Raw genomic sequence first — 24730 nt, forward strand, 5'->3', positions numbered from 1 at the left:
AAAATGAGACGCGAACCAGATAGGTTACCAGATAGGTTACCAGATAGGTTACCAGATAGGTTACCAGATAGGTTACCAGATAGGTTACCAGATAGGTTACCAGATAGGTTACCAGATAGGTTACCAGATAGGTTACCAGATAGGTTACCAGATAGGTTACCAGATAGGTTACCAGATAGGTTACCAGATAGGTTACCAGATAGGTTACCAGATAGGTTACCAGATAGGTTACCAGATAGGTTACCAGATAGGTTACCAGATAGGTTACCAGATAGGTTACCAGATAGGTTACCAGATAGGTTACCAGATAGGTTACCAGATAGGTTACCAGATAGGTTACCAGATAGGTTACCAGATAGGTTACCAGATAGGTTACCAGATAGGTTACCAGATAGGTTACCAGATAGGTTACCAGATAGGTTACCAGATAGGTTACCAGATAGGTTACCAGATAGGTTACCAGATAGGTTACCAGATAGGTTACCAGATAGGTTACCAGATAGGTTACCAGATAGGTTACCAGATAGGTTACCAGATAGGTTACCAGATAGGTTACCAGATAGGTTACCAGATAGGTTACCAGATAGGTTACCAGATAGGTTACCAGATAGGTTACCAGATAGGTTACCAGATAGGTTACCAGATAGGTTACCAGATAGGTTACCAGATAGGTTACCAGATAGGTTACCAGATAGGTTACCAGATAGGTTACCAGATAGGTTACCAGATAGGTTACCAGATAGGTTACCAGATAGGTTACCAGATAGGTTACCAGATAGGTTACCAGATAGGTTACCAGATAGGTTACCAGATAGGTTACCAGATAGGTTACCAGATAGGTTACCAGATAGGTTACCAGATAGGTTACCAGATAGGTTACCAGATAGGTTACCAGATAGGTTACCAGATAGGTTACCAGATAGGTTACCAGATAGGTTACCAGATAGGTTACCAGATAGGTTACCAGATAGGTTACCAGATAGGTTACCAGATAGGTTACCAGATAGGTTACCAGATAGGTTACCAGATAGGTTACCAGATAGGTTACCAGATAGGTTACCAGATAGGTTACCAGATAGGTTACCAGATAGGTTACCAGATAGGTTACCAGATAGGTTACCAGATAGGTTACCAGATAGGTTACCAGATAGGTTACCAGATAGGTTACCAGATAGGTTACCAGATAGGTTACCAGATAGGTTACCAGATAGGTTACCAGATAGGTTACCAGATAGGTTACCAGATAGGTTACCAGATAGGTTACCAGATAGGTTANCCCTGTATAAATATACACCCCCTGTATAAAATATACACCCCCTGTATAAATATACACCCCCTGTATAAATGTTATCTTCTCTTTGTTTAGAGGCGGAGAAAAAAAGGAGGTAACGACAAGCGACGCAATTAGGAACGCAGTCAATTCTTTGAGCAAGGTACATCTGTTTACACATCGATGTATTTATAATTTATATATATACCAGGCTGGGCCCATCTTCTATTTCAATTCTGAACATGTTTTCTTTGAATATATTGTAAAACAAAAACAAAAACAAATTTAACGGATTTTATAAAAAATTTCGTGGATTTTCTTAATGTTCAAAAATCGAATTTTGTTAGAGGCAAATTTTGAAAATTTGATCGTCCATAAATTTTCTTTGGGGTCACGCGAGGTCCCACAAAAAAATTGGGCTTGATCGGTTCAGCCGTTTTTATGTTTATAGATATATAATATACTGCTAGCTCAAGTGCCCGGTGTTTCTAGTGGAACTTAAAAAAAAATTTGAAAACAAATTTCAGCCAATTTGGTCCAGCCGTTTGGCCAGCTATAACTATAATCTTACATATAGGAGTTTTATTATATTTACATGTATATATATTTCAGTTTTTAAATTTCACATTTTATTAAAGAAGAATTATACTAAACATAATATTTCACGCCTCATGACGATCCTCAGTAGTCAAATTCTTTGAACAACAACAAATATATATATAGATCTATATATATTTTCTTATAACTAAAAACCAGGCTTCTACAATATATATATATATATATAAGTGTGAATAGTGAATATATTACTTTTTATATTTATGAACAGTGTTATCAAAGATGTATTATCTGATAGTTCTGACAGGTTTCCAATACCAATGTTTTATAAACCTAAATCCTTGAGATATGTGACCAGAGCAGAGAAATGTTTCAAATATATTTTTAAACTGTACACTACAGTGTACAGTTTAAAAAAANGGTTGTGTTCTTAATAAACGCCAAAACGGCTCAATCATCAGGATTAAAAAGTTTTACCCTTAATTAGCTTGTATTTATTTGATTGCAGTAACCGAAGAACAAAATTTGCATGCATATAAAAAGTAAAAAAAAGATAGAATTAAAAAAATTCGAAATTGTTTAGTTTTAATGTTTTGTTATGAAGGCAAGTTTAGCCGCCGCGGTTGCTGCTGCAAATTCTGCCAACTCCCCCGCCTACTCGGCCAGTGCTCCGCCCCCCTACAGTCCTGTGACCACGGCTCAGTACAGGAACGCGGCGGGGAACCATATTGCCGTGATCAATACAAGACAATCCAACCTTATCACAATTCCAATCCAGGGAGAAGGTATAATCATAAGATAGGGTGTATTTGAAAAAAACCGCATTGTTATGAAATTTGTTAGAAACTGTTAATCACATTGATATCCTCTGATTTAATGATTTGGCATAATGCAGATCTTAACAAATTTTTTATGTGTACCCTTTCTTTAATTCATGACATATAAATTGTTTAAAAACCACCAGTAAATATACAAATAAATAATTTTTATTTTCAAATATAAAAAATTATAATTTAATTTAAGGAAGCACAGCAGCTGAGACAGGAAGCACACCACCTGTACATCCGGCGTACTCTGCGTACCCTGGATATACGGGATATCCGGCCCAGGCGCCGACAGGTCAACCGTCACCTGCTCCCTACCCCCAGGTAATTACCAGGTCAACTTTCATCTGCTCCCTACCCCCAAGTAAATGGCAGGTGAACCTTTACCTGCTCCCTACCCCCAGGTAAATGTTGTCGGCAAATTCCAGCAATAGAGTACACTTAAGTAGCGGCCCGAAAAATATATACGTTTGCTTTTAAACCAATCAGAGCCTAGTTGGTTTCTTATAAACATTACAATGGTCGAACAGATTGTGCATTTCTCACCTAATTTTCAATTAGGTCTTCACGCCAAATGCCGGACGCAGGCTCAGTCATCATACCCATTTCTCACGCGCTTGTTTCTGTAAATATCCANAACAAGGTAAAATATTCGTTAAACATGGCTAAATATAGAGTTAAATAGAAAGTACTTTATAACTTCTGCAGCTTGAAGATGAGGATTGATGATTAGATGTGGATCCAGCTCCTGTTGTAGTTCAAGGTTTGTGTGAGCACTGGGTTCGTCACTCCTCGTTACTTCCTAAATAGGGCTTTAGGTATAGGTTTCACACAGATGACGTCTCCGACTGTTTGCGTCCTAATTATCTATCTATCAGATAAGAATTTTACGTGAGACATCTAGGGGCCAAACTATCGTCACCGATAGGAAATCATTAGGACGGCCCTTATCCATGCAAGGAACGTACTCGGCAAATTACCTCGTTTAAGTTTTATAATTCCAGGTTTTTTCGCTATGTTGTAACACACAAGGGGCCAAATTCTTAGTCGTGCTACCATAGTTACATTGAACATTGTACAACCATAGTAACTCTATAGTGACTATAGTTACGCCCTATCCGCGCAGTGTAGCGATAGAGATGACTTATGGTAGCAAGACTAAGAAATTGGTCAAATTGTCCATATCCTTGTATTAAACCCTTTACAGTTTTGCAAACATTTAAAAAGTCAATTACATTAAACCTAATTAATGTTTAAGGTGTAATTAGCAGTTTAATTAGAAAAAATTTAAATTTCTTTATTTATATTATTTAGACAACGAGTGTACCAGGGTACCACCAACTACCTCCAACCTATGCGTATCAAGGTAAGTTTTGATATTAAAACATTATAATTATATCATTAATTTATTATATACACTAGACCAACAATAAATGAAAAAGCTTGTTAATTAATCATTTAATTCTGTAAAATTGCAACTGTTCTAGATATATTATGTCAAACTCAAAAACTATGGTCAAACCGGTTTTTGTTTGTTTTTATAATGTTTATTTAAAAAATCTAGATAAATTTCCCATATTTTTTCTAATAGGAGAAAAATAAATATGATTTTGTAGGAAACTACAGCTCTGCTCCCCCACTGCAAACCCCTCAACAGTATTCTCAACAGCCGGCCGCACAGCCACAATATTCTCCTGCCGTGGCCGCACAGCCGCAATATGGACAAACTACTGTAGCTCAATCGCCTTATTCTCAAACGCCAGCAGCAACAGCGCAGTACGGCGGCGGTCCTGCTCCTCACGCCTACCCGCCGGCGGGGTATGCTGGTGCCCCACCCTTTCAGGGGCAATGGACTAGACCACCTCCAGGTGGGGCTCGGCCCCCACCCCCAGGAGTGGGCCAACACAACTACTATAATAACAGAAGATGAATTATGTGAAAGTAATTATTATTTGATATTTTAACAATAAATTTTACACTTTCGTTATAAACGGATTTCCCGGATTTTCAGTTTCAGATAAAAGGAAATGGCGGCTGAAGTAGATAAAGAAGGGACCTGTATTGATGTCAGGGAATACACAAACTATTCTACAGAGTTTTATTTTAAGTGTAGATAACATGTTCAACTTGAAAATTTTTGAATATATTTTCCAGCGCTTTTTCGCTTTTTTAATTTTTTAACATGATTGACCATTCAGAGATTAGGAATTTAATCTCAATAATTTCATTTTTTAGATAATTATTAAACCAAGTAATAAATATCGACTTGATTATATTTAGTTTGATACAAGATAGGCATTTGAGAAACGTTTTTAAATAAATATGATATATTAAGGAACAAATTAATATTTTAATAACTAATATTGAAAAACAAAAAGCAAAAGAAAACATGACAACATTTCCGCTGTTTCTTCTCAGTTAAGGGGTAAGAAATGCTCGACTTAAATTGTACAGTTTATTATTTACATTAAATATTTTCAAATGATACTTTAGAATGTATTTTCGAACCTGCATTCTGCTGAAAGTGAACAAATTTACATTTTTATAAACATTTGAAATGCACAAAACTTCTGCTATCTCATTAACAAAAACGCGCATTAGAATCACAAACATTAAATTTCTTTTATATAATCCTATATGTGGATGCGAATTCGTTCCCTGATTTTGCAATCAAGATAAAAATTATATGTATTTGTTGACATTCTTGTTAACTTAATTTGGTTAAAGGAAATGACATTAAAGGAATATAGATAACTCATGTTTCCACCTAGTTTAAGAAACAAAAAATGTACGTATTTTTAGTAAAAATTATTTTCAATAAAGTAGCCGAATTTTTACGAAACTCTAGGAAGTTCCAAAGAATTTGCGAATTAAAATTTAATTGATCATTTTCTCAAAAAATCATCCCCATTTATCAATGTATTTTGAAAAGGAGAAAGTATTTTTTTACGATTTAATGATCATAACACATCTTCATGCTTTAAATAAACAACTTTTTTTATTAAAATGTTTTGACTCAAAGGCTTAGTTGCTTCAACATTGCTAGAATTTTCCTGTTCTGACACCAAAACATAAAGAATAATTATTCTGTCACCAAAACATAAAGAATAATTGTTTGTGTGTTTCTTGAACAGTTGTGGAGTTGAAGTTGGCAAGCTTAAGATCAATAAGTTCAGTTCAGGTACAACAAAATATGTGAACTCTAGATACTGAGAGGACAGAAATTGACTCAAAGATATGAAAATTACTCTAGTAACTGTGAGGACAGAATTTGACTCAAAGATATGAACATTAACTCTAGATACGTGAGGATAGAAATAGACTCGAAGATATGAAAATTTTAATCACAGATTCTTTTTCTTTTCCTACTGTCTAATTTTTTTCATCGCACAATTTCTTAATCTCTTTCTCACCGCCCCCCCCCCCCCTATAAAAATATCGCAAGTTAATGACTCTGAAGTTATAAATTTACGAAAAGCTTTGATTTTAGAATGGATGAAATGAGTTAAACTCAAAATTTTAAACCAATTCACTCCTACCTGCGAAGTTAAAACCAATTAAGTATTTAAGTTTACGTCTGAGACAGTTCAAACACGGTTGGTTCAACTGGAATGTTTCGAGATTTGAGCCGACGCTCAAGGAACCGGTTTTGGCGGTTCAGCCACGCGGTTCAAATTCTTTAAATTCGGCCTTCGACTATAGAAGTCTAATTATTTATTTGAAGGTGGAACTAGCCGCTGTATAGAACACTCGATGGTTCCTGGTTTTTTGCTCAATCCTATAGAATTCGCAGCTTTAGGTATTTTATAGATTAATCAATCAATAAATCAATCAAGTCAGGTTGTCAATCAATCAATCAAACAGTTAGAAAATTAGTGTATTAATGAAAATTCAATTAGATTCTCAACCAAACTTTTACTACGTTTCGGGAGTATAATTACCATTCCCATTTTTCATGATTTTAATAATGATCCACTTTTTTTTATATCCTAATTTAGTTACTCTTAAAGAATATTAGGCTTTAATGACGACCTTGAAGAAGAACGAATTTAAAATTTTAATGCGTAATGATCTAACGTTTCGACTTTAATATGATCTTGAAATAATGAGAAAAAAAGATTGATTAGATTTCGCACAGTCGTCTCTTAAGTCTCATCCTTTGCGGATCCACCTGTACAGTATATGTGTTAATTTCCGGGTTGTTTTACAGTAATTTCACACATTTTAATATATTTGTATTAAGGTGGGAAGAGCCAGAGTTGGAAGATCGCTATTAAGCACAACGGAAAGCAGCATCTGTCCCAACTGTTAGAGAAACGTCAGCTCGTCAGCTGTCCAAGAAAATGCGCGTGTGAAAATTGCGAATTTTCTCGAGATAATCCAACGAACCTAGAATATGTTTTTAAATGTGTTTATGGAAAACAAGGTGATAAAAAATAAATTAATTAATTAAAAAAAGATTTTATTTTATTTTGTTAAGGTGCTGCAAATCTGAAATCTCAAAAAGCATCTAAGGTAAGGGTTTTTTCTTCAAAAATTATCTACGGTGGTTGGCGATTTTAACAATAAAATGAAGACGACTGTTTTGTTGAAGTTTTAATTGTTATCAATCTTTTTTCGAATTACAAGTTTACAAGTAATTAAAGAAAAGTTTTTTTAATTGGCAGCTTCTCTTTGTTTCCATGTTTTTGTGTGCTTGAATAAAAATTGAAATCAAAAGTCGTCCGCATTATATTGATATAAACGCCTACCACCGTACCATATCACTTATTTAAAGTGTTTTATTGTATTTTCAAGTGACCCTCCATGCAAAGACGGCAATGTCCTATTTACAACGATACCCTTGAAACTTGCGACTGTTCATCGAGTATAAAGATATCTTCATTCAAACATATTAACCCGCTTGAATTTCTCTAAAACTCATCCTGTACGCTGTGTACAGAGTAACCTCAACGTATCTGATCTATTACTTACGCAACTCAAAGTATCGACTGTTTTTACGTTTAAAGCGGGCTTTTAAACATTTAAAAGTTAATTATTATATTCTGCCGCTTTTAGAACGTGATTGATCTAAAATACTAAGTGTTTTAAAAGCGTTCAAGTAGATTAAGAGGGATTTGTTCGACATCCTTGATCAGTCAAAGATTTGAAATTACGCTTAACGTCCCTTTAAAGGTTGAGCCTCCACTGATAGACCTGGAGGACGGACTAACTGACGAGTTCTTGACGTCTCCTGACCTCCAGGAGGAGACCGAGGCCAACCAGCCTAGCCAGGGAGTGGATAAAAGGTCAGAGGTCACCCTTTCTTACGAAAATATTAGATTTTAATTAATGTGTATCTAAAAAATCATTTTTAAATATTTTTTGGATTTTTTTAATACAAAATGAATAAATGTTTTAGAAAAAATCTTCGATTTAAATTCCCAGATTTTCATTGAATTATTGAATTACCAGGCCTTACCTAAAACATGACCATGTATCATTTAGCTATACAGGAAGGTGCTGACGGGCGTGATATCTAACTCCTTTCGTGGTTTTAGGGTTGCCATGATAAATAAATAAATAATTAAATAAATTTTTTTACATTTATTTATTTTAAGTTCTGAAAAATCGGGGAAAAGTGTGGAAAGCTGGAAGAAAAAGAAAGAGAAGATGAAAGATGTGAAGGTTACAAGGAAGAAGAAGAGTATAGAGCCGGTGGTTAAGAAGGAGAAGTTAGAATCATCCTTGTCTATGTCTCCGTCAAGATCTAAACCAGGCAGGGGTATATACAAGAATTCACAAGGGGGGGGGGGGTTTGAAGATTTAGTTCTGGAAGGAAAGTCAAAATTTTTCCCCTCATTATACTTTTAAAAAAAGTTCTTTTCTCTTTTTTTGAAAATACTTATTAAAATTGCTATTTTTCTCCACGCGAACATGCCAACAACATATGCTGAGAAAAATATGATTTTTCAAAAGTGTGGAGGGGATGTAAGAAGAAAATATATACCCTTTAAACCAGGAACGGGAGGACAGCTAAGCGGAACCCCGGAATCAAAACGAAAGCAGCGTGATATTCGCAGCTTCTTCTCTGCAGGAGCTACTGATTCTTCAACAGGAGCTGCTGTATCCGAAGCAGCTGTTACGAAGAAGAGTCCTGTAAAGCTGAGGTTTGAGGGTGGAGCAGCAGCTAGGATAAATAGTACTGATGAGCTTCTCAAGAAGGATCTGGCAGGGATGAAGGTACAGGATTAGATCACGGGGCGGTATACAGGGTTTGTCCAGTTGGAGGGGGCCCGGGGGGGGGGGGCTTTATCTTTTTTTAACAATAAGAAATGAAAATATCTCCATTGATTGATTCTGAGCTGCAGTGTTCATGTTCCCGGATCTGGATCCGTTGGATCCGCAAGATTTTGGCTTCCTGGATCCGGATCCGCAAAAATATGCGGCATCCGGATCTATGGGGCTAAATATCAACTAAAAACTGCAAAACCCTTTGAATTGTTGTAAAAGAGAGGTAATACAAATTTCCTGATCTCTTAATGGTTCGTCAATTTTAGGCATAATAATAAGCGAAAAAAAGAAGAAATATAATTTGTCAATTTTGCGTTGCTATAAAAATGTTCCTGACCTGAATCAGGATCCATTTTTTTCCAGTGCGGACTGTGGATCCGCATACAAATTAAATGGATCCTAAGCACTGCAGTGAGCTGGGAACTTTTGTGTTGTATACTCATAATCCCTATTGCTTGACCTCGATATCCACTGTGGACACTTTACATTTTTTGAAAATCTATAAAAAAGTAGAACTTTTCATATCTTTCGTTCGCTTACTCCTCCTTTCAACCACTGACTGGGTAGAATTACCATGCATGATATCAAGTAAAGATTAAATTAATCTGCAGATTTACAAAAGATAGAGATCAAGCATTGATCTTGATATCCTCAATACAAGTGAGCTTAGCTGTTAGTAGGAATCTTAAGTACTAACAAATTTAACTGCATTTTTCTTCAGGTTATTAATTCTGAGGACGCCTCACTGTATTTAAAAGACGAGTTTGAGAAATCTGCAGATGATATATCGATAGTTGAAGAAATCGTTAATGAACAGATAAAAGAGAAGACTGTTAATCCGCGAAAGAGGAGAAAAGATATATCTGAAGTTACTGTGGTACCACAAGCCAAACTGAAGGTGAGTCTTTTAGGAGAACGGAAAACATGTTTTTTGTACAGGGTTACCCACAAAGGATGAGACTGTAAAAACGAACAAAAATTTAAATATGACGATCCCAAGGTTAAATTAAGTATCATTTAGTAATTTAATGGCTTATTTAATGATTTGGCTAAAGAAACAAAGAAGTTTACAGTTGCAGTGAATCAAGAATATAAGGAAACAGGCAGTACAAATGCTGTACAATCGTCTCTGAAGTCTCATCCTTTGTGGGTAACCCTGATATGATATGTATCACTTAATAATAAAGTGATGAAATAAAAAAAATGTTCTTCCTTCTCATTCCACATGAAATAAGTTGCCATTAAAGGGAGTGACCAGCAATGTATGGTAGTTTTTTAAGAAGTAAGATTTAAAGTGACTGTAAGCGTATTTTCCAGTGACCCTCCATGCAAAGATGGCATGGCAATGCCCTATTTATAACGTTACCCTAAAAAGCTTTGTCTGAAGAATTTAACACAATGTGAAAACCGTCAATTTTGACATGTGGTTTCTTTGCTAAAGAATGGGGAAATGATCAGAATCGACGCTTTCCGAATCAGAAAAACGACTTCATTTTCCACATTTTTGATCAGATTTAGGTTTCAAGGGTACTGTTCTAAACTTTACATGGAGGTTCACTTGAAATTACGCTTACAGTCTCTTTAAGTCTATCTAAAATATATCTTCACAATGTTTTAGAAAGGGGACAGCTCTCCAAAAACCCTGACACCTGAAGAACCTAAACTAAAACCTTCCCGGGAAAGAAAGCGATCTAAAGAAAGTTCCCCTAAACAAGAATCTCCAGTGGAGGAGAAGAAAGGAGTAAAGAGGAAAAGAACGCCTATAAATGACGAGGAAACCACGGTTAAAGTTGTAAAAGTCAAGGCTAAAAGTGAAAGTGACAAGCCGAAGAAAAACTCTCCGGTCGCAAGCAAAGAAAGTCCCAAGTCCAAACCTATTGAAGTTAAAAAAGAGACTGTGAGTCCTAAATCTTCCCGACCTAGGACTATCACTCCTAAACCAGAAATAGTGTCGCCGCAAAAAATCTCTGTAAAGCCTTTAAGCGCCCTCAGGTCTCCCTCGAAAATGCCCGAAATAACAGAAAGCTCTGCCAAGTCTATCATATCTCCTATAAAAGATGTGAACAGCACGGTGAGAATTATCCATAGTCCTGCTAAACCTGTTGAGCTGACTAACGGACACGCCTCCCCCACTAACCTGGTGGTAACGCCCTCCTCCAGGACAAGGAAAATCAGGAAGGAGGAGTTTGTCCTGTTTCCCGGATATAGGGGACGGGAGGAATCCCAGGACGGAGAGAGGACGTCTCCTTCAAAGCCTCCTTACACGGCAATGATAAGACAAGCGCTTCTAGGTACAGGAACTAATAAATATTGATCTCTAAAGGTTAAAGAAGTAATGAGGGGAGCGGGAGGCGGAGACAATAATACAATATTTAGTAATTAGTCTCGTTAATGAGATATGCTTTTTAGTTTATTTGATTTCCCAATCACCGGATGTTGAACACCAGATCTAAAATATTTTTCTGTTCTGAACGTCCTCCATTTGTCAAAAATTAATTTTCTTTCAAAAATCCTAAAAAATAACGCAAACATCCCGTTTTTACCTTAGTGAATGTAATAATTACAGAAGTTCAGTTTTGCTAAACATTTCCAAAAATGAGTCATATGAATTGCGGCTCAAAATTCCCTCCCCCCACCCCCCAAAAAAAATGCGGGAACATCTTTTATTCTTTATTTTGATTTAGAGATGAACCGTGTTGGCGGAGAGGGGTGTACAAAGCTAGAAATACTTCTCTTCGTTCTCCGCAAATACAAACCCAAGGAGAATATTACTCATGTTACAAACAAACTACTAGAAGTTCTAGAACTTGGAATCAAAAAAGGTAAAATTTAATTTGCAAACTGTTGTCCGGTTTTTTTTACACATATCTGCCAAAATGTATTATCCTCTCAAAAATCAAATATGTTTCTTAGGAAATTCACCGTTACTATAACTAGAAACTTGAAACTGGATATCTTCTAACCTTATGAAAAACAAAAGTATTTTTTCATTGCAAATTATAATTGATGGTCCCCTTAAACTATAGAAACTAAACGGGACTGTAAGCGTAATAATTCTAATGATCCTTCATGCAAAGATGGCCTTGTCTGATTCACAACTAACACCTTGAAACTGTCATCTGATCAATAATGCGGAAGATAATGTCATTTTTATAGGTTAAAAAGTGTTTAATTCCTACAATTCCTATATGTTTCACACACAAGTCACTTTTGCAAAGAAACTACAAAAAAGTTAATAAGATGAATATATATAACTAGCCTTAGAGGGCGCTTCGCGCCCATCTTCTAAATTAATTGTGAACATGTTCTCTTTGTGTACATCGTAAAACAAAACAAAAATAATTCGCGGATTTTCACAAAAATTTCGCGGATTTTCAAAATTTAAAAAAAATTTAATGACGATCAAATTTTGATTGAGACAAATATTTAAAATTTCAATCATTCATTAACCTGCCCTGGGGTCCCTAGATGTCCCACAAAAAATTTGGGCCCGATCGGTTCAGCCGTTTTGACGTTTATTGGATACAAACAGACAGACAGACAGACAAGCCAAATTTATATATAGATTTAAACTTGATCAGACAAAGCTTTTAAGGTTACTGTTGTGAATCGGGCATTGTCATCTTTACATGGAGAGTGTCTTGAAGCTATGCTTTCAGCAATCCGTTTATATTAATTTAATCTCTAATTTTCCTTCTAAAATACATTACTATTAGAAATTATCTACTAGGAGAAAAGGTGGGGGGGGGGGGGAAGTATTAAAATATAAACCCCTGAATAAAGTAAAATCTTATAAAGGTTTGCTGTTATCCTCAGCTAGCTGTACACCTCGGAAAAGGAAAGACCTTGAACCCAACCCTGAACCTCCCTCTCCAGACAAACCAACCCACGCCAAACCGTCCACAACCAAACCGGAACCAGTGCGTTCCAAATCTAAACCAACGTCTATTAAACCCAACCCTGCCAAATCCAAGAAGGTGTTGAACTCCAAATCTGAAAAGAAACCTGTAACTGTAAAGAAGGAACCTGGAACGAAAGAACAGGTTAGGGGTTGGAACTAGAGTTCGTTTATTTAAACAGTCAATATTTTTACCTTGTTTTAAGAGGCTTTACAAGAATCTGAGAAATTATCATATTTGAAAACCTTATACTTTTATAATTTTAATTATACTGTGCAATATTAGTACTCTGGCATAAGATCTGAACTTTATATCCAAAACGAAAGATGCAGTGAAACAATTTGTTCAATCATTTTGATAGATCGTGTTGTTTTATTGTGACGTTTTAGGACAGCTCAACAGTCAACATGTTTAATTTTAAACAATACGACATAGACTGAACTTCAGCAAATTTTTAACAAGGCTTTGTATGATCTCATAGATTTTACTAAATATTTTTTGTTCATGATAAATTATGTCACAGTAGAAAGTGAACGAATCTTATCTTGGTGAACTTTAGCTCCGACATTTTTAATTATTTGGCTTTTGGGCCTTTGGCTATTTCTGGGGAATTTTTTTTAATCAATATGATTTTAATTTTACAATACTGTTCAGTGTAACTGTAAAGATTACAGTATTGATTGATTGTACAGTGTTCTAATCCAGGAGCGTAAACGGATTGGAGTGACACCAAAGAGACTTCTTGAGCCTTTGGCAACTATCTGCAAAGCTAAGAAGATGAGCAGGTGCATAATTACAGGGACTGTTAGCGTAATTTAAAGCGACACACCATGCAAAGATTGCCCGATTCACAACGACGCGATATGAATTAGATATCAATGTTTATAATTTTGAAAACTAAAAATTTTCAACTGTGGTTTCTCTATAAAAGTAACTGGCGCATTTTACCGAAAATTTAGAATTAAAAGGTTTCGAGCATTGCCATGTTTACCTGGAGGGTCACTTGAAATTACTATTACAGTCCCTTGTGGAGACGTAAGTCCAAGGGACTTTATTTTTAGATCTTTTTTTCAGATGCTTTTAGATCTTTGATCAAGTAAGAATGATTATCTCTAATTTTTCTAGCTAAAATTGATAATTTTTAATTGTTGTTTCTCTATTAAAGTTGCCTTTGCATTTATGCCTTGCAGACAAACAATGAAATTAACAGAATTCATCACTTTTTAGACGGATAATCGATGATATCTTTTCTAGCGTTACTCTGATTCTGGTTTTTAAAGAGGACATATCACAATTTTTATGGTGGTTTACGTTTGATTTTGCTTGCATGGTGTCTTTTTAAAAAAATATCTCTAAATACACAAACAGTAGACTTCAATAATGCTGTTCTTCCTTTTTCACACTTTAAATATAGACAATTGAAGACGATTAAATATTTCACATAATTCTCATGTTTATTGGGACACCGTGTACTCTGTAGACCTGCAAGTTCCCTGTATTATCGATGCACTAATCGTAACATTCATGCATTCATATCAGCCGAAAGGTTTAGTTTAAAAACTAGTTTTGACTAGTGTGATATATTTTAAGTGACTCACCCCCACATTTTTTTTTCTGGGATGGTGTTGAAAATAAAGTGTTAATGTTAAAAAGTCGGAGTAAACTAATAAAAAAAATGTAGCTAAGATTTAGCTCTCATTTTCATATTTTAAAATCTAGATATTTATTTAAAATCAGATTCAATTTTTACATAGTAATTTTTAGATGTTAAAAAGTATTACGACGTTATGTTTGCAGATAAGGTTTTGAATAAAAAATTTAATTCAATTTTGAAAATACAGCTTTTAAAGAAAATTTATCTGATGAAATTTAAAAATTTTGACCAAAGTAAATATTAATATGTTTTTTATTAATATTTACTTATTAGTTATCATTCATATTTTCATTTTTTTATCTGTCATCAATTGTATCCAATAAAAATATGTTTCTTAAACATCTTATTAATATTTTTAAGTTTTTTTATTACTGATATCATTGATATTACTGATGAACGATGCGGCCAAACCTAATAAATCGCAAGCTTTTGGTTCTTTGTTAGTTCTGGAGGGTCAGTTGAATTATAAGTTTCGATTTCTTTTAAAATTATGTACATAAATATTTACAAAAGGGAATGCAGAGATGGGGAGGTGGATAATGACTGAATAAAAAAACACGATAATAGTCTGCTAGCTTTTAAACCTATTTTTATAATTTCTTTGTAAATTCTAAATTTTTTCATAATTTTTCATAATCTTTATATATTGGGGGTAGGTGCTATTTTTAATCAGTCTCAAGTTTTGAATAGAGTAAAAAAACAACTCACTGTAAACAATATTTAATCAACACATTTTCAAAGAAAAAACGACAATAAACGTTCCTTAACTTAACTTTGTTCTAGGAATGATGCTCTCAAGAAAACCTGGCTTTATATACACGAGAAGAAACTTCATGATCCTAGTGATAAAACCAGGTAATTTTCATCATCCTAGTGATAAAACCAGGTATTTTTCATGATCCTAGTGATAAACAAGGTATTTTTTATAATCCAAGCGATAACACCAGGTTTTTTTATGAGTCTAGTGTTAAAACGAGGTATTTTTCATGATCCTATGGATAAACCAGGTATTAATTATGATCCTAGTGATAACCCCAGGTATTTTTAATGATCCTAGTGTTAAAACCAGGTATTTTTCATGATCTTAGTGATACCATCAGGTGTTTTTTGCTCAGACAGAGGTTTAAAGGGAGTATTTGCGAAAAATTAAAGGGGAGTATAGGCTTACGGCGAAAAAATGATCTTAAAATGTCTCTGCCACGCGGAATCATTCAGATCATCGAGAGGAGAGACATGAACGTATTTCAAGGGGAAGTCAATTAAAATTCCGTTAACAGGTTCTTAATAATCATTTTTGCTATTTACCCTCTGCAATTGTTTACTTTTCTGTCAAAAGGAGGCCGCTTTCAGCATGTTTAACCCTTTTTTTTCTATCATAATTTCTATTTTTCATACATTAAAAAAATCCTAGCAATTTCGAATTCAACATTTTAAAATTTTTAAAGTTTTTTATCTTAAAATTGCGTAAAGTCGAATTTTTTTTAGAATTATCTGTGATGCCAAGCTAAGACAGATGACCAAGTGTAAGGCCATTACCTCCAAAGCTCTTCTAGGATTCATCAAATTCTTTATGGAACCTCTCTAGGGAACTTTATTGAACCTCTCGAGGAAACTTTATGGAACCTCTCGAGAACTTCATGGAACATCTCTAGGGAACTCAATGGAACCTCTCCAGGGAAATTTATGGAACCTCTCTAGGGAACTTTATTGAACCTCTCGAGGAAACTTTATGGAACCTCTCGAGAACTTCATGGAACATCTCTAGGGAACTCAATGGAACCTCTCCAGGGAAATTTATGGAACCGCTCAAGGAAACTTTATGGAACCTCTCTAGGGAACATTATGGAACCTCACTAGGGAACTTTATGGAACCATTCTAGGAAACTTTATTCTCTAGGGAACTCTATAGAACCTCTCTAAGAGTCTAAGGAACTTATGGAACCTATCTAGGAAACCATATAGAACCTCACTATGGAACATTATGGAACCTTTCCAGCTTATTTTTGGGAACCTCTACAGAATATTTGTTCAAACTATTTATAAAAAATATCGTAACCACTTTATGGAACTTTATGATACCTTTCTGTTCAACTTAATGAAATGTCTACACTAGTTTTAAGAAACTTTTTATGGAACTATTTTATAACATATTACCATTACTTAGCAGTTAATGGGCTCATTTTATGGAAATCTTTGAAACCTTTTTATAAAAGATGTAAATTATGATCTGCTAGAAGGAAGGAAGTCACCAGCTTATAAAAAATTAAAAAGACTGTTCAATAGAACTGTTTAAAATGTTTTGCCCTGATCTCTGAACATTGAACACCCGAATTTTTCTGAAAAAAACGCTTTAAACTTATTATTATTTGGTCATTTGATCAAATTTATTCAATCATGAATTTGATATATATATACAAATATTATTAAATGAAAAAAAAGACTAAGTTAATTTTAATGATAATTTATGTTACAAAATGTACAAAGTACATTGTTCAACAACAAAAAAAAATTCCTACATAAGAAAAAATAAATGTACAAAAAATAAGTTGAATATTAGAAATGAATTGCAGTTGTAGTATTATGTAAGTTTCATTTTTTATCATCGTAATGTAATTAGATTTTCAAAATCGGAGGTCCTCTCAAATCAACATTTGGTAAGAAGAGTATTTAAGAATTTGGCGAGTTTTTTGAACTGAAATCAAAAGAGATTCTTTGAAATCTGAATTTTTTATTTTTTAATGATGGTTTTATCTTTATCTTCAAAGGATAAATCGAAATTAACATGAGGCATTAGTTTTTACCATTTTTGGTATTTACCAACGAAGAGTTGCGCAATTCCCTATAAACTAAGCTATGCTAAATATTTTGTTAGATTTTACAAACAATGTGCTAACTTTCCTAATATTTTATTTTACGTTTTCTTCACAATTTCTCACATTTTCCCGGCAAACTTTTAATATTTCCCAACAATTTGATGCTTTAAAAACTTAATTTCTTGACACTTCTGACATAATTATGAACTTCGGATTAAATTTTTTTTTTATACTTTCAGACTTATGCAGTCATTATAGAACTTAAAGATGTGCAATGTGCAGGACTCAAGCTTTCCAGGTATACATTTGCTTGAAATAAGCACCCCCCGTTTACCATGTTTGTAAACAATACGATATATACCTACATATTTCAAAAATAACTTAAAGTTGGATGCAGAAAATATGTTATTATTCAAATAAAATTGTACTTGATGCAGTACAATTTTACTGCATCAAGTACAATTGTACTTCATCTAGTACAATTGTACTGCATCTAGTACAATTTGCAGCATCTAGCACAATTGTACTGCATATAGTACAAATTTACTGTATCTATAGAACAATTTTACCGGATCTGGTACAATTTTACTGCATCTAGTTCAATTTTACTGCATCTAGTACAACTGTACTGCATCTAGTACAATTGTTCTGTATCTACAGAGTACAGTTGTACTGCATCTACATTCTACATAGTGAAGTTGTAATGCTTCTACATAGTACAGTTGTACTGCATCTACATAGTATAGTTGTACTTCATCTACATAGTACAGTTGTACTGCATTTACATAGTATAGCTGTAATTCATCTACATAGTACAGTTGTACTGCATCTACATAATACAGTTTACTGCATTTACATATACAGTTGTACTGCTGTACAATACACAAACAAATATGCAATGTTAACTTAGACCCAGAAAAAACTGAAGTTGTTCGAGTATAATATAAGTTAAGAACCAGAAAACTGTAGAAAAGGAAGACAAAATTATTTGATGTTGTTTCAAAGCAAGTTGTTTTACTAGTAACCCATTTTTCGACGTAGAGACTTAATTTTTCAGTTAATTTGTCTAGCTACTTACCATCAGGGGGGGGGGAAGTCTTGCACGTGTGTCTGTACAAAAAGAGTGTGTGTAATCTCGGTATTTGTGCAGTCTAGGAGAGTACATGATTGTATTGTTAATTTTTTACTTAAAAAAGGGTTCAATATGCATGTAATATATTATTTATACATTTAAGTCAACACTATAAGCCAAATTTTCATGCAAGGAATATAATTTGATTAAAGTTTAAAATAAACTACGTTCAAGCTTAATTATAATCGACGACATTTTAATCTATTCACCCTCAAAAGTTGGTAAACGCTGTAATTTAAATATTTTTTTTTAATAGTGAAATGAATCTTTTTACAAAAACACGACAAAGGGTTAAAATGGAAAAACATATTTTGTGTATTATTTCAGGGTTAGGTTAGGAGTGGGTAATTTCTTAGCCGAGCGCTGTGGCTAGGACAGACTAGGGGGCCGAGCGCTGCGGCTAGCAGTTCAAATGAACATAAAACATAACATAATTATATGTATTATTTCAGGGTTAGGTTAGGATAGGACAATTTCTGGACCGAGTGCTGCGGCTTCTAGTTCTGATGAACATAGAAATAGTTCAAATTAACCAAAAATACTCTGAATGAACTTTTGTCCGTTTGTCGCACTTTTTGACCCTATGTCGTTTTACTCTTTGTCGTTACCCTTTAACCGTTTGTCGATTGACTCTTTTTCGTATTACCCTATGTCGGTGAATCGTATCTGGTTTAGATTTCAAATCTTTATATTCAAGGCTACAAAATAGTAAAGGTGATTGAGGTACGATCAAAGGTAATACCGATACTTTTTTCATAAATGTCTATAATGCTTTGAGAGGTTTATGGGAAGTTTGGAGGAAAAGTGGGGGGTTAATATGGGAATGTATAGAATTGAGGAGGGAATAGTGTGGGTTTAAGATGGGAATGTATAGAATGTGGGAGGGGGATAGCGGGGGATTAGAATGGAAATGTATAGAATGGGGGAGGGGAGAAAGCGGGGGGTTAAGATGGGAATGTATAGAATGGGATGGGGGAACAAGTTTTCATAGTATGCTTAATACCCTACCTAAAATATATTAGCCTCTACCCTCATCATGTCTCATCCATCTTAATTTCATTTAATTATCAAATCAAAGAAAAATTCTAATTTCTCTTAAAAGTGTAAAAATATTATTTGAAATGTTGAAATTTAGATTTGCGTCAAATTTCGTGAAGAATACGCGTTCTCAGATGCTCATGTCACCCTTGACCTTGGCTCGACTCGGGTGTACGCAAAGTCTACCGACAACCACTATACGCGGCTCAATGTATACGTATATATACGCAATTACTGTGTACGCAAACAAAATATTTATTCCCGATTATATTCAGATTACTCATATTCTACGGTTTCCTGTTTGAAAAGGTACTGCACATGAATTGTGCATATTTTCTGGCGATTTTCTCATTGCTTTACGCAATCGAATTGAACAAGAAAAATTTTCGCAGATTTTTCAGTTTGTATACTGTGTATAGGGGTAGCCGGTAGGCCTTATGGGGACTCTTCTAGATTCAGATTGTTTCTGCTAGATCTGAGATTTTAGGGGGAGCCGGGAGTGTATAGGGGGGGGGGGGTATTGCAAATCTTTCAGTAAAATGATAATAAGGAAGGAAATTGAATAGAAAAAATGCATGTTTAATGATCAAAATTCTATGGAGAGGAATGTAGAGCTTGTAACATATGAGATCACTCTTAGTCCTTTATACATCTTGATTCAACCTTCTATTTGTAGCACTAAGCTTATCCTTTTAATCCAGACTGCACCCCCTCCCCTATCCTCCCCCAGATTTATGCCTGACCTTAAATCCCCCCCTCTCTTTCATCCTCTTTAATCCGCTTTTATCATAAAGTTAAATCACCAACAGTTTCAGGCTCTATCTTCTATTTGCAATTAAACATTTCTGTTTACACTATCCCCCCTTACCCTCGGGCTCTCGTGGTATAGGGTTAAAAAAAACTGTTGTTGTGATTTTAATTGACAGACCATTGATGGAGGGAAGACGAACCACACCAGTATTACCTCCGACCCGCAAACTGTAGTAATTGCTCTAGTCCATGAAAGTCTCCTTGACACGTATCTCCTGAAACACTTAATTTTGTGTTTTTGTTATATTTCATAAATAAATAATTTTTTAATTTTTCTTTTTGTTGGAAACCTTGGATACCAGAAATTTTGTTTCACGTTTGAAGTGACTGTTATGGGTAACCCTGTTAAAGTATTCCTTTCATTTTGGTTTAAGGTCAGGGGGGTTTTTTCTTCTAATTCCACTCATCCTTGCACTCCTTTTTCTCTCCGAGTATTTAAGTATTTCCCACTAAATAATTTTTTTGGGGGCGGGGGGGCGTCATTAAAAGGACACATAACATTTTTGAAGTATTGAATGTTTGATCGAGAGTAGGTGGTGCGAAACTTAAACTAGGAGGGGGAATTATCCCCCCCCCCATACACCTGTATCCAGGTAGACTACTGATAAAGTGAGAGTATCCCAACCTTTACTCCAGCATCCCCCTCTATCTATCTATCCATCTTTATCCAACCATGTATCTATCTATCTAACCTCCCCACTTCCTTATTCTTCTCGTCGTAAGTCGTAACACGAGTGCGCTAGGATTCCACAGCCTGGTCTTCTTGGGGTCTTAAATTATATTTTTGTAGATTTAATTTTCCTCGTCGCATTTTTTAATCCCAGTTTCAAATATCGGGTTTCATAGGATACTCTGTCTAAACCTTCTGGTTCTGAACCAATTAATATTTTTGCACTAAAAATAAATCTTTATTGACTTTTATGAATAATGAATATAGCAGTAAATACTACTGTTAAGGGGACCGTTAGCATAATTTAAAGTGACCCTCCAAACAAAGACGGCAATGCACTATTTACAACGATACCTTTAAAAGAGCTTTGTCTGATCAAGTATGAATCAGTTATGCATGTTCATGTTTATTTTCATTTGTGATTTCTCTGCAAAAGTGGGGCATTTCTAAGAAACAGTGGAAAAATTCACAGAAATAAACGCTTTTTGAGTTAGAAGAACAATGTTATCGTCCATATTTTTGATTAGATTAAGGTTTCAAGGATGCCATTGACAATCGGGAATTTCTATCTTTTGGTAAAACTGAAATTTACACTTACAGTCCCTTTAAATGGATAACGAATATAGCAATAAATTATAGATACTACAGTTTTGGTTAAGAATGAAAATATTTGAAAATTACTGGAACTTTTGTAAAACAATATTAAAGAACTATTCAGTTTTAATTTTTCAAATGAATGGAAAAACCATTAACAAAAAACAATCAAATAAAAATTTAAAGGAATTGATTTTTAAGCTAAACCTGGCTTGAACTAAGTTTAACAGTTTTTGGAATTCAAAGTAGACTAGGACAGTTCTCTTAACAAAAAGAAGTTTTTTTAAAATTTACAGCAAATAATTTAGTCTTTGTCACAAACTTTGCTTTTCTAATTCCTACATCTTTTCAGCACAAAGTTGTAGACCTTAGTTTCAAACTTTGATTTCTGTTAGATCAAATAATCCAAGTTTGAAATATTTAAGATTTACAACATCAGTTTGGCAAGGTATAGTGATTAGAAAATTTGAGTTTGTTGAAAAGATTTTTTAACTAATCAACTAAATTGAGCATTTAGTTAAATAAGTTAGAAATGAATGTTAACACACGGGCAGCCGTAGTACATTTGAATTTCCAAGCCGGGTCAACCTTCCGGTCCCAGTTTGTACTGTACCTAGCTCTATAGACAGGACTAGTCGGTGTAACATGGTTGACACGGTCAGACTTTATGCTTCATATTGGTTGAATTTACTCTTACTAAAGGGGCAGAGATGCGTAAATATAATGGGGCTGTGGTTTAAGGGTATTTTTTTCTAGAAAAATTATTTACCCTTGTCAAGTTTAAGCTTGATTTGTCCTTTTAACCCCCAAACCTGCAAGAATAATTTCACCCCCAGCTTTTAGGAGGAGTAAAATGATTAAGACATTTAGCTCTGCAGTAAAAGCGGGATGTATGTGTTTGGTACTTCGAAAAAAGAATAAAAAAATAAGATGCTTTTTGTAGAAATTTTATATTCCTGAAATTGACATAAACTGGATTTATTATTGACTTAAAATGAAATCACATTTGCAAAACAGGCAGAAAAACCAGAGCAAGATATTTTCTGGATTCAAGTTAAATGTTTAGACATTTAAGATGTTAGAAAACAGACATGTTTATAGATTGCTCACTAGCAGATGTATAACATTTTAGTCGAGATTATTATTAACTCGGGAATTATTTTTATCATAAAACATGTTAATTTATTAGTTGAAGATCAAAATTTGGATAGGAATAATGTTTGAACAAAAATTTAGTTGATTTACTTAAAAAAAATTATTTTTATATTTTAAATGCGAAAATTTATTTTTGAAATAGTGTTCTGATTTTAAAATAGTGAGCTAAACTAGATTTCAACTTGCACAGTTCAAAACATCCTTTTTGCTAATCTAAAATTTTATCAAATTGGTTAAAATAATTTGCGAAAGTTTTTTTTTTCACTTTCCATGGTCTAATTTTAACAAATGTTTTTTAATATGGAACCACTCTTCTTTTATTTGATTGATTGAAATTGTTTGTAAGTTTTATTGCATATAACTTATTTCCTTATTTCAGTAAAGTAATTAGTGAATGTTATTTTATAAGCTTTTTAATCTGCTTCATTATACATTCAGCTTTTTGAAAATTTGCATTCCAAGATTAGATAAAATTATTTTTTTGACGCCTTAGGCGGAATTCCAATTTTATCTGCTTTTTTACCCAAAAATTGAAAACACAAATTGTTTTATAAATTAAATTTTGTGATTTTTTCAGATTTTTTTTAACGCTGGCCCGGGTTGCAGCGGTGACTGTAAATCCTTTGGTCTATACGATGCCCCGGTCTGTCCATATACCAGACTAAGATGACTCAGGCAGTGGTGGTGGTGCCCATTCCCAAGATGGAATGCAGGCAGTAGAATTCAGGCAGGCGAACAGAGTGCTTAGTGTACACAATATCCTCATCTGTGACGTCACTTGACACTATGTCAAGGTGGGTTTTAACTATCCTGTCCCCACCCCACCCCTCGATTAATTATTTTACACCCTTCCCCCCCACATACACCCTTCCTCAGTTAGGGCAGCATTGCAAGCTATAAAATTACGGATGGTAGTGTATCTATTCAATCTTTATATGCATACAGGAGAATAAATACTTCTATCTCTCTATCCATCTAACAACCAATCTACCCATCCTATCCTCCTAAACATCCTTCTATAACAATCTACCCATCTATCCATTTATCTTGGTATCAATCCATTCATTTATTTATCCCTCCAAACCTACCGGTAAGCAGCTATTAAACCCTTTATTCCTTTTTCCAGTTATATTATTAATTTTTCTTTCATTAAACTATTCTAATCTTTAACATTTTTACGATTTTAGATGTACATCAACATCAGCCTTTTAAATTCATTAATTTATCTTTTTAATTATTAATTTTTTATGTTTGATTATTCAATCCATCCTTACGTTTTTTCCCCACGCATTCATTCATCATTGATTTTTTTAATCTTCCATTTATCTGAGTCCGAATTTAATGAATTTGAGCCGCGTCTCAAGTCCACCAAAAACCGGTTTTAATTGAGTTCCGCCTTAAATCTTAAAATATTGAATACAATTTTAAGGGAAACCAACCATATTTGAGTCACGGCTCAAATTCTTTAAATTCGGCCTCTGAATGATTTGTGTTCATTTATTAACATGTTCATAATTTAACGATTCAAAACAGAAAGTGTCTCCGAAAAATATAAGGGGTAAGGGTTGAACCACAATCATTGAATAATGTATCAGTATAAAGGGACTGCACGTTATTAAAAATATAAGGTGTAAGGGTTGAACCACAATCATTGAATAATGGATCAGTATAAAGGGACTGCACGTTATTAAAAATATAAGGTGTAAGGGTTGAACCACAATCATTAAATAATGGATCAGTATAAAGGGACTGCACGTTATTAAACATGTCAAGTGACCTTCCATGTAAAGTGGAGCATTGTCACAACAGTATTCATTAAATCTTTCACTGATTATGGATCTACTGAAACGCATTTAATTGCTAAAAAATTGAGTCTTTGCCAAAAACTCTGATCTTTCAATCCTTATGTCTTTGCAACCTGATATTTCAAACTATGAATTCTGTTAGGTCAAACATGAAAGGTTTACACCAACCTTTTCACAGATTAGAAAATTTGATTTTTCTGCAAAACAAATATCAAGAGTTACTTTCTACAACTGGGAG

General features: G+C 34.2%; 3 protein-coding genes across 5 annotated transcripts in view; all 3 read left to right on the top strand.

The window, feature by feature from the left end:
- The first annotated feature begins 3 nt into the window (after nt 1-3).
- Nucleotides 4-4667, top strand: LOC111711010 (mucin-1-like). Its single transcript, XM_023485227.1, has 6 exons — nt 4-10; nt 1369-1433; nt 2430-2610; nt 2849-2973; nt 3964-4015; nt 4266-4667. Exons 1-6 carry the CDS (start codon nt 4-6, stop codon nt 4577-4579), a joined length of 744 nt encoding a protein of 247 aa, XP_023340995.1. The 3' UTR covers nt 4580-4667.
- On the top strand, nt 4659-16765 carry LOC111711016 (nascent polypeptide-associated complex subunit alpha, muscle-specific form-like). 3 transcript variants are annotated; one of them, XM_023485238.1, is made up of 16 exons: nt 4659-4720; nt 5784-5830; nt 6374-6448; nt 6893-7075; nt 7130-7164; nt 7825-7937; nt 8250-8413; nt 8651-8871; nt 9644-9820; nt 10541-11213; nt 11607-11744; nt 12721-12965; nt 13527-13606; nt 15259-15330; nt 15961-16083; nt 16197-16765. In XM_023485238.1, the coding sequence occupies exons 1-15, from the start codon at nt 4677-4679 to the stop codon at nt 16058-16060; spliced, it is 2367 nt and encodes a 788-aa protein (XP_023341006.1). In that variant the 5' UTR covers nt 4659-4676; the 3' UTR covers nt 16061-16083; nt 16197-16765. The 3 variants fall into 3 exon arrangements, with proteins under 3 accessions (XP_023341006.1, XP_023341005.1, XP_023341007.1); XM_023485237.1 differs by having other exon boundaries at nt 15961-16765; XM_023485239.1 differs by having other exon boundaries at nt 8250-8407; nt 15961-16765.
- A 779-nt stretch (nt 16766-17544) lies between these two features.
- Nucleotides 17545-24730, top strand: part of LOC111711011 (uncharacterized) — a gene marked incomplete at its 3' end in the record, with an annotated part of 64442 nt that continues 57256 nt past the window's right edge. Inside the window, exons 1-2 of the mRNA XM_023485229.1 lie at nt 17545-17586; nt 23265-23481. Of these exons, the coding sequence (XP_023340997.1) occupies nt 23474-23481 (8 nt within the window). The remainder of the gene's footprint in view (nt 17587-23264; nt 23482-24730) is intronic.

Source organism: Eurytemora carolleeae, unplaced genomic scaffold, assembly GCF_000591075.1.
Source record: "Eurytemora carolleeae unplaced genomic scaffold, Eaff_2.0 scaffold945, whole genome shotgun sequence".
Lineage (NCBI taxonomy): Eukaryota > Metazoa > Arthropoda > Copepoda > Calanoida > Temoridae > Eurytemora > Eurytemora carolleeae.